At 44.4% G+C, this 11083-nt stretch overlaps 1 protein-coding gene across 1 annotated transcript in view; it reads right to left on the reverse strand.

Annotated features, from left to right (window-relative positions):
- The window catches only part of carmil3 (capping protein regulator and myosin 1 linker 3), a gene marked incomplete at both ends in the record, with an annotated part of 39306 nt that extends 31749 nt beyond the window's left edge, over positions 1-7557 (reverse strand). Inside the window, 3 exon segments of the mRNA XM_084436156.1 lie at positions 71-121; positions 5808-5902; positions 7500-7557. Of these exon segments, the coding sequence (XP_084292282.1) occupies positions 71-121; positions 5808-5902; positions 7500-7557 (204 nt within the window).
- Positions 7558-11083: the final 3526 nt, after the last annotated feature.

Raw genomic sequence — 11083 nt, forward strand, 5'->3', positions numbered from 1 at the left:
CATGCTGTATCAGAGTTACCTAGGGGCCTGGTTGTACATGCTGTATTGTAAGACATGAGGAGATAGCTACCTTTGCCGGAACCTTGACCATCAGGAAATAGAGGCGCCAGGTGGTGAGGACCTGGGACAGAGAATCAGTTTAAATAAATCTATACTGATAACCACTCTACCTCACCTATACTCTCTCTCACCCACCTATACTCTCACCAATTCTCTCTCTCTCTCTATCTCTCTCTCTCTCTCTCTCTTACCAGTACCTCCTCATGAAAAGCAATTATATCTTTCCCTTGCCTGTTATCTCATATATATATATATATATATATATATATATATATATATATATATATATATATAGTAGATATATAGACAGATAGATGGATATAGACAGACAGACAGACAGACAGACAGACAGACAGACTGATTGATTAATTGATTGATAAAGAGAGAGAGAGAGAGAGAGAGAGAGAGAGAGAGAGAGAGAGACCACTCATTTCCCTCACCTCAAATAAACTGTGAGGGAGTTGCTTGTATTACTGTACATGACGGTGATGCGTTTGGGGTGCTGGTGGCAGCTGGGACAGACTGCGTTTGGATAAAGGGGCGTGAATCGTGCTGACGGAGAGAGACGGACCCATGGAGAGAGAAGTCCTTATATCAAAGTCTTCCAGATCAAAGGAAGTCAGCTCAGCATGCATCATCACGCTCATTTTGGGACATTATTATACATGAGTGCATTTCTGGAGCAAATATTTTCTCCTTTGATTGGGAAGGACTGAACCGGGCTATTTCAAGCACCCTTTCACATCATAACACTAACCTCAAATAAACGTTTGACTGACCCCTTCACCGAGCATGAACCCTAGTGGCTTTATTGCAAATCCCTGCATTAAATTGCCCCTGAGGAAGGCCATTTGTGCCGAAACATTGTGCCTTATTTATTCAATTCACCGTGGGAGCTAATTACAGTGTGTGGATATTCTCTCTTTTCTAGTATCTTTTTTGTTGTCGAGCACCTGTTGCACTTTTTTGATGTGCGTGCATTCCTCTGCTGCTATATCCTTGCATTAACCCACAATCCCCTAACCCTAACTACAAACTGGGCTGTTCCCAGTTCAAATATGTGGTCCTCTCCTCTGCCTTCTATTAACAAGATCATAAGGTAGAAGTGTAGTTAGTGTGGGTTACCCAGTTCAGTGTTTAACAGCATGTAGTAAAACAGAGAGGGATTCGATGTTGGAAAGGGTTCCAGCAGATAAGACATATCAAAGACCCTGAATATCAAAGGGCACACATGGAATTGGATTTGAGGGCAGGGGTGGTGGCGGTTTTTAGAAAGGGTGTTAAAATATTAAACTAGACTGCACTGGATAAGGGCCTTGATCTCCGCCTCTCGTGTGCATAGGTGAGAGTTGTAACTAATGCCGGGCTCACACTACAGGATATTCAAAATCCCAACTGATTTTGAAATCGAGTGTTCTCATAAATCATTAATCAACAGTTCATCACACACTACAGGATATTATTGTGACCGAGGGAGACCGAGGGATCGCGAGGTACAGTATAAGATTGAATCTATAAATTCCTCACATTACAAGATAATCTGGGCCGAACATCGGTACTGGCCAACGTTCCAGACCAGATTTCTCCTCCAAATGTCGGGAGGGGTGAATCGGGGATAATTCGGCCCAAAAATCCTGTAGTGTGTGAAATACGGTAACATTTAAGCTGATTTCCTGTCTCTAGCTAAAGGTGTGCCCCAGGGATCGGTGTTGGGTCCTGTCCTTTTCTCCATCTATATTAATGATATTGTCTCTACACTAACTGGCTGTCATGTTCATTTTTATGCTGATGATACAGTTATCTACTGTATTGCGGATACTGTTCAGGAAGCCATTGTTAATCTGCAGCGTGCTTTTAAGGTACTACAAGAAGCTCTCAGCAATCTTAAACTAGTCCTAGATCCTAGCAAATCTTAGTTATGTTGTTCTCTAGAGGTAGGACTATTGATTTTGATTGACTCCAACTTCCAACTGCTAATGGCCTGCATATTGAGAGAATCATGGAGTACAAATATCTTGGTTTGTGGTTGGATGATACTCTCTTTCAAGTTTCATGTAGATAATCTAGCCTCTAAACTGCGGCAGAAAATTGGCTTCTTGTACAGAAACCGTTCTAGCTTTCCTATGTTCAGTAGGAAAATAATTGTCCAAGCTGTTTTTCTATCAGTATTAGACTGTGGTGACACTATCTATAGACATGCTTCCGTGACAACCTTGAAACCCTTGGACTCTGTCTACCACTCCGCCCTAAGGTTTATTACAGGTGATGGATATGACTCACCACTGTGTTCTTTATCATAAGGTGGGCTGGTCATCTCTTTCTCTAAGGGGTAACTATCACTGGTATTTATTTATTTCCAAAGCCATTATTGGTAAACTTCCACCTTGCATCTCGTCTCTGTTGGACTGGAGCCTTGGCACCTACCAGACCCGGAATCTAATGATCGGCTTGTTCTCAGGGTTCCTTGAGTGCATTCTGAACTTGGAAGGGCTGCTTTTTTATATGATGCTCCTTATACTTGAATATGTTACAACAGACTCTAAAGCTTGAGGTCCTTCCTTCAGTCACAGAGTTTAAGTCCATGGCTCTAGAGATATGTACTTCAACCTGTAACTGTTTTTAATTATTATCATTATTGTACATTGCATTTGTTTTGTTGATTTGATTTCTGTCTCTGTGTAAATTCATCATCACTGTAAATTAGGGAAACCTCAGTGCTTCACGAGTATAAATAAAGGTTTGAAATAAAATTAAATGAAGTGTGAGCCCGGCATAAATTGATTTGAAGTTAGTAGTACCCATGTCATCATCATCCATCATGCTCCAGTAGCTTTTCAGTAGCTTGGCTTCGCCAGATCCAATTCGCAAAAATGCAAATGTTTGGGAAATTCTCTGTTCATTTTAGAGTTACAAGGGATGTTATCAACGTTATGTTCGCAGAACAAAATGAAATGTGGGTTAGTCATCGTATCACATGGGTACAGTTCAGTCATCATTTAAAACCCGCCCCATATTACAATACAAACGGTGGCGATTGGCCCGACCAATATCTGGTCGGGTGGAAATCACTTAGAACAGGTGGATGTCCAGACTGATCCATGGAGAGAAAGAGAATGTGAGCTCACGTGATCAGGGTGGCGACGCCAGGCTAGCTTTCCGGTGGCTGGAGTTAGCTAAATGGTACTTTTGGGAGGTGGAGGTGCAGATATTTACCCCAGTGAGGTGACACCTGCATTACTCATTGTATATTTAGCTGTGTACCCTTGCTACACTAAGCCGTACAAGCATAGACTCTGGCCCATAATTAAAGTGCTCAGTGACCCAGATAGCAGGGCTAGCATGGATGCAGATAGCATCCTGTGAGCTAGCAGGGACAGAGATCTGGAAATGATTTCATAGCTCTGCCCCACATGCTCTGATGTTAGTAGCCGAGTATCAAAGGGTCTGGCCAGCCCAGCCTCTGCTGTCCCCAGCAGGCCTTAGAGAGTTCAGCCTCTAACCCTACCCCTCACAGAGGCCAGCCTCTAACCCTACCCCCTCACAGAGGCCAGCTTCAAACCCTACCCCTCACAGAGACCAGCCTCTAACCCTACCCCTCACAGAGACAGCCTCTAACCCTACCCCTCACAGAGACCAGCCTCTTACCCTATCCCCTCATAGAGACCAGCCTCTAACCCTACCCCTCACAGAGACCAGCCTCTAACCCTACCCCTCACAGCCTCTATCCCTACCCCTCACAGAGACAGCCTCTAACCCTACCCCTCACAGAGACCAGCCTCTAACCCTACCCCTCACAGAGACCAGCCTCTAACCCGACCCCTCACAGAGACCAGCCTCTAACCCTACCCCTCACAGAGACAGCCTCTAACCCTACCCCTCAACGAGGCCAGCTTCAAACCCTAACCCTCACAGAGGCCAGCTTCTAACCATACCCCTCACAGAGGCCAGCCTCTAACCCTACCCCTCACAGAGGCCAGCCTCTAACCCTACCCCCTCACAGAGACAGCCTCTAACCCTACCCCCTCACAGAGACAGCCTCTAACCCTACCCCCTCACAGAGGCCAGCTTCAAACCCTACCCCCTCACAGAGGCCAGCTTCAAACCCTACCCCTCACAGAGGCCAGCCTCTAACCCTACCCCTCACAGAGGCCAGCCTCTAACCCTACCCCCTCACAGAGACAGCCTCTAACCCTACCCCCTCACAGAGGCCAGCCTCTAACCCTACCCCCTCACAGAGGCCAGCCTCTAACCCTACCCCCTCACAGAGGCCAGCTTCAAACCCTACCCCTCACAGCCTCTAACCCTACCCCTCACAGAGACCAGCCTCTAACCCTACCCCTCACAGAGACCAGCCTCTAACCCTACCCCTCACAGCCTCTAACCCTACCCCTCACAGCCTCTAACCATACCCCTCACAGCCTCTATCCCTACCCCTCACAGAGACCAGCCTCTAACCCTACCCCTCACAGAGACCAGCCTCTAACCCGACCCCTCACAGAGACCAGCCTCTAACCCTACCCCTCACAGAGACCAGCCTCTATCCCTACCCCTCTCTGAGGCCAGCCTCTAACCATACCCCTCACAGCTTCTAACGCTACCCCTCACAGAGACCAGCCTCTAACCCTACACCTCACAGCCTCTAACCCTACCCCTCTCTGAGGCTAGCCTCTAACCCTACCCCTCACAACCTCTAATCCTACCCCTCTCTGAGGCCAGCCTCTAACCCTACCCCTCACAGCCTCTAACCCTACCCCTCTCTGAGGCCAGCCTCTAACCCTATCCCTCACAGCCTCTAATCCTACCCCTCTCTGAGGCTAGCCTCTAACCCTATCCCTCACAGCCTCTAACCCTACCCCTCACAGCCTCTAACCCTACCCCTCACAGAGACACCAGCCTCTAACACTACCCCTCACAGAGACCAGCCTCTAACCCTACCCTTCACATAGACCAGCCTCTAACCCTGTCCCTACGGAAAAGCCTCTGCTGACCCCTGCAGGCCTCACAGAGACCCTGGATCAAAGGACTCCCTGCTGCTGCTGCTGCTGCTGCCGGGCACGAGGCTGACAGACACGAGGCTGACAGACACGCCCCTCTGGCCATCTCTCTCTGGGGTGGTGGGGGAACAGTTCTGCTGTCATTTATTGTACTTAGAACATAAATGACTATGATAAATACATGACAAATACATGACAAATACATGACAGCCGATTTTCCTTCACGTTCAGTCTGAATGAAGCACATTTCATGGTGCTACTCAATTGGTGAGCGTGTAAAATAAGGTAGCTATGGGCTTCAGGGTGGCATCGGCTGTGAAACCATGTCTCCTGAAGGCCAAGAGCACTAGGTCTGTTAAGGCCAATTCATACTTCGTCGTATGACACGTTTGAAAGTGTCGACAGACAGAAATGATGTCATTGTCAACACTTATTTGTCGGACAGAGGTGTCTTGCACCTACCGACTTTCTAATGTCGCAGACGCCGTCACTTTCGTTGCATAGCTGTGATTGAATAGCTAGATTGAAGGCACGTTCGTTGCCATGGATCGATCAGCCATGCGTCTGTAAGTTACCATGGAGGTGATCAGACACTTCGCTTAAGTATAAATACTAAATGTCGGTCACATTTTTTTTTTCTGTCGACAGACATTTGTCGTACGACACTTGTCAACTTAGTATAAATTAAGCTTTACAGCGCTTTGTTCATGACTAAGAAGATGGTTGCCCAATATATTCAAGGAAAGAACTCACCAAGATCCTGTCCTCTGACTTGCCATGTTTGGTGTCAAGCTTAACGCCACGAATAAACTTGATCGAGGACTTATCAATGATCTTCCTGATGCTTTCTGGGAATGAAAAATATATGAAGGTTAAACAAGTGCAGAGTGAACCTGTCGTCACCGACCCGAGATACATGTCAACAGCATGTACAGTAGGCTACAGTTGTAGAATGTTTAAAGTCGCACTGAAACGGATGGTTGAGATCAACTAACTTCTGTAGTTTGACGTATTTCCGATGCAAACAAGCTATGAGGGTGGGACATGCGTTTAGAGGAATTTGATTGGAACATTGACAAGTGGACGGGTTTTAAGAACTTTAGACAGATTCGATAGAAGGATAGCGTTGATTGACGGGTGCATGTCGTGAGATTATTGGCCTAAAATCTAAGGTACCTGTTGTCGTCATTGCACGTGACCTACCGTTTTCCAGGAAGTAAGAAATTATATACTTTGATATAAGATTACAACAAAAGTAGAATTTTGATTTTTTTTTTGGCATACATCGTTAGGTATGCAATTAGGTGAACACTAATTATGTGAACCAAAATGGGACAGAATGCTTGTTTCTTTCAGTGCGACTTTAAGTGGAGTGGGATTTTGTAGTTTGCAGCTAAATGAAAGGACTCAGTATGATAGCCTACATACACAACTTCTGACCACTGGCTTTCATTCACCCTGTTTCTTGTTCCGAGAGACGGTCATTAAAACCAAGTTTAGAAGAGAATCTGAAATCATTTTGTAAAAATACCTAGTATCTCGGGAACCATTCAAATATGACATTATTCTATACGTTAACGCTAAACTCTGATAGGTAAGAAGATACTCTGATATGTGAGTGGATGGACAGGTTCAGAGATGCCACTAAGTAGATAATCACAGCGCTTAATAGAGCGGTTAGAATGAGCCAACAGAGCAGAGCCGCCCCTGCGCATGCGTGTGGAGTAGTACTGGACCGCTGGAGTTGGGGTGAGTTTGCGCGCGCGTGCGTGTAGCGTGCGCGTGCGCGTGTCAAATCAATCCAACCTCCTGTTTAGACGGAGACTCCGCTTAAGTGAGGAATTGGTTGGGCGTGTGCTGAATCAATAAAGGATAAGCACAAATGGTTGGTAAGACAAGATGCCTCCCCCCCCCCATCCTCACAACACACCCAACCAACCACCCTCACACACACACAAACGTACACGTACGCACTCACACACACGCGCGCGCGCACACACACACACGCACACACACACACACGCACCCACACACTGCACGCACAGACAGACAGACTGCAGAAAAACGAACCTGTCAACCACACATTAGATGATTACATTCTTGCAATTAAATCTGGCGTGATTTGAAGCAGACCACACACAGAAGACACCACGGGTGATACGGCTTTTTCACAACGCCCCTTCTACGGCCCAGGCCTGGGGTTTTTACATTATTATATATCCCCTGCAGCATTTCGCGAGTGGGTCTCTCTGCTTTTCACAATCTTCCAAATGATGTGCAGATTAAACCATGCTCGTTTTCCAAACATGACACAAAAACAGCTTTGTGACAACTGCAGGTGTGCGTCTATTCGGTCTTCATGTAAAGCCAATCGACATCGTTGCATTAATGTTATAGCCTAATGACCATCACGAGGAATGGATTTAAAAAGGTTTATATTCTTACCTGTAATATCCTTGCTTACAACGACGAAAGAAGAGATAGTCGTGTCTTTAGAAGCCATTTCTGCTTGTCTTTCTCACCGCCCTATTCTCTTCAATGATACCATAGCACACCACCCGAACACACTGCCTTTAAAGCATTCCACCAGAGCATCCAAGCTGGACCTGTTTCTGGACGGTCTCTCCAGCCTACAGAGAGGCTGTGAATGTGAAAGCAAGGCAGTGGGGTTGTATTAGATGGAGCGGTATAGGCAGAAGGAGGGGTGAGACTACGGATAAGTTATTTCAGATGCATTGGACGATCAGATGCGGTCATAACGAAAGGATTCTCATCAGATAATGATGCCAATTGGGGGAAGCCTACGATATTTCGCAACTGTAATTGTTGTTTTCACGTCTCTATCTCTTAATGCAAAAACGTTCTTACAAAAGCAAAGGGAACATTTTGGATTTTTGTTTTTGATTGTGTTAACTTCTGTTTATATAGGAAGCTTTTTAACCCCTGGCAGGGGGACTGCATATCTTGGCTATAATTGGGTTCATTTACATTTTATTACAAAATGTTCATTCGGTCCATCTTTATCAAATAAAAAAAACCTAAACTTAAAATATATGGTAAAATAATGGTTGAAGCATTTGTGTGTGTGTTTTTTTTTAACAGTATATCGAATTTTGTATACGCTATTGCACTGTATTTTGTATTTGCACTGTTGTTTGTTTTGCACTGTCCTTGCACTGTCCTGTCCTGCGTGTCATGTCGTCTGCAACAGCGTATGAACCCTAGTCAAATGTGTGTACCATATACAGTAGAGCCGTTAGAATGAGCTATGTACATGGCCAATAAAATGGATATAGTGAATCTTGGAAGTACTTATTTCAGTTGGTGGCCCGTCTCTGTGGACAAAACAGCTATTAAAGGTAGAAACACCTTTGTGTGCTCCTACGTCATCTCAGTGGAGCATCTTTGGTGGGCGATGCCGCTCTGGCCTTCATACTCTACCTGTGTACCAGCTAAGGCCTTCATACTCTACCAGCTAAGGCCTTCATACTCTACCTGGTGTACCAGCTAAGGCCTTCATACTCTACCTGTGTACCAGCTAAGGCCTTCATACTCTACCTGGTGTACCAGCTAAGGCCTTCATACTCTACCTGTGTACCAGCTAAGGCCTTCATACTCTACCTGTGTACCAGCTAAGGCCTTCATACTCTACCTGTGTACCAGCTAAGGCCTTCATACAATACTCTACCTGGTGTACTAGCTAAGGCCTTCATACTCTACCAGCTAAGACCTTCATACTATACCTGGTGTACCAGCTAAGACCTTCATACTCTACCTGGTGTACCAGCTAAGGCCTTCATACTCTATACCTGGTGTACCAGCTAAGGCCTTCATACTCTATACCTGGTGTACCAGCTAAGGCTTTCATACTCTACCTGGTGTACCAGTTAAGGCTTTCATACTCTACCATCTAAGGCCTTAATACTCTACCTGTGTACCAGTTAAGGCTTTCATACTCTACCTGCTGTACCAGTTAAGACCTTCATACTCTACCTGGTGTACCAGCTAAGGCCTTCATACTATACCTGGTGTACCAGCTAAGGCCTTCATACTCTATACCTGGTGTACCAGCTAAGGCCTTCATACTCTATACCTGGTGTACCAGCTAAGGCCTTCATACTATACCTGGTGTACCAGCTAAGGCCTTCATACTCTACCTGCTGTACCAGTTAAGGCCTTCATACTCTACCTGGTGTACCAGCTAAGGCCTTACATACGTCACCTGATGTGCTACCCAGCTGAATCAAATCAAACTTTATTTCTATAGGGCATGGCACATGTCTAGATCTACAGTAGAAGTAAAAAAAGCAATAGCTTGTATTGTACAACTCCCAGCTATAACCATTGTACCAATGTACATGTGTTCTTTAGTCAAAGTGACACTAAATACACATAGGCCTATGATCTAGAATAATGTGAGGTTGTCATGTCTGTATGGATCGGTAACTGGATAGAATCTATTTTACAGGATCAATTTCAGGAATAGGCAAGGAGAGCATCTGCAGACAGAGAACAGCACAGACTAGAGTTCATGTGAGTTAATTGTTGGTATGGTAATAGAGTACTGAGTTCTGATGTCATACGGATCGGAAGGCAATTCCCAATGCAATTAGACAGTTGTGATGTGATTAGAGTGCATTCTGTGCATGTAGTACACTAGCAGTAACTGTTGAGAGGTGCTCCATGGGTCCTGTATGAGCACATGTTCCACATCCAAGCAAGGGGCTAGTTCTGGTCTTGAAAGCCTGTAGTACTGTGAACTATATAGCTATATGCAACTCTTCTTCACTAGCAAACACAGTGTTGTCACGTTACCACAATGGTCATGGATGTTATTGGAAGGGGGGGTTACAAAGCAATAAAAACATTAAACATTAAAACGAAATAAAGTACAAATACAAAATACAAAACATCACACACATTGATCAGATAAACACAAAAACATAATTTCACATTAGACACAAAAATGTAGCCTATTAAGAATTACCGACCATTACAGGATTATCTCTCTAAAATGGCACATGTCCATGTATGTAGGCATCTGTCTGTATGTCTGTGGCATGATTATCTCGAGGACATGGCACTGTTTGAAGTTGGGAAGTGTGAAGCTGTTTGGAGCTGTGGTTCTCGAGAAAGCAGCAAAAAAATGTCTGGAAACCTGTGTAACAGACGTGATATAGATATTTTATGATATAAATTATATGAACTTTCTATTAATGTTTAATAATTAGCTGCTGTCTACCACCCTGTGAGGGCTGGCATAGTGTTGCCATGGCAATGCAAGGAGTGGTTTGTTTTCGCACTGAAGAACAGCTGTTAGGCTACTGTATGTTAGATGAGTTCTCTGAATCGCAATGTGTTTTTCATGAAAGGGTTATGCTCATAATAGTAATGTCTTTATTGAATTATCAGTTACATTAGTGTACATTATGTAATATAAATGCAAAGGGAGAACAGTTTGAGAACAAGTGACTTTGACTAATTCCTGTACCACCTCCCATAGAATTTGGATTTGAATGTAAACTAGCCTACTGTATGTAATCCTCATTTAACATTTTTCAACTCTGTCATAAGTGACTGTGATAATATTCTATGGTTGCCATAGAAGCAATTAAAAACAAACTGTTAAGACATTTTAATATCAGTCAAAACAAAACAAATCCCTCTGGCATTTTTCAAAATGTTTAGAATCCACTTATGTCATAAATGTCCCCAGGCATTGTAGTTGTATTCTATTAGTGATAGGACATGGTTGCTCCAGAAACAATATCAAACAGAATGTTGAGAAATCCCATCGAAACACCATTTCTGATTTGCTCTGAAAACAAGCACCATGTCTCAACTTTTCCCGTCAAAAAACACCTTACAAATTGGAGAAGTCTTCGCAATGGATAACATCGTACAAAACCAACCTGTGACAAACATCCAGCTTCCAGGAGGGTTTTGTCCAGGTGAGAGACATGGTTACCAATAATTCATTCATTCAACCTTAGGGAGTCAATGCCTCCTTTGCAAATGAGCCATTTTAC

The sequence above is a fragment of the Borostomias antarcticus genome (assembly GCF_949987555.1).
Source record: "Borostomias antarcticus genome assembly, chromosome: 3".
Taxonomy (NCBI): Eukaryota; Metazoa; Chordata; class Actinopteri; order Stomiiformes; family Stomiidae; genus Borostomias; species Borostomias antarcticus.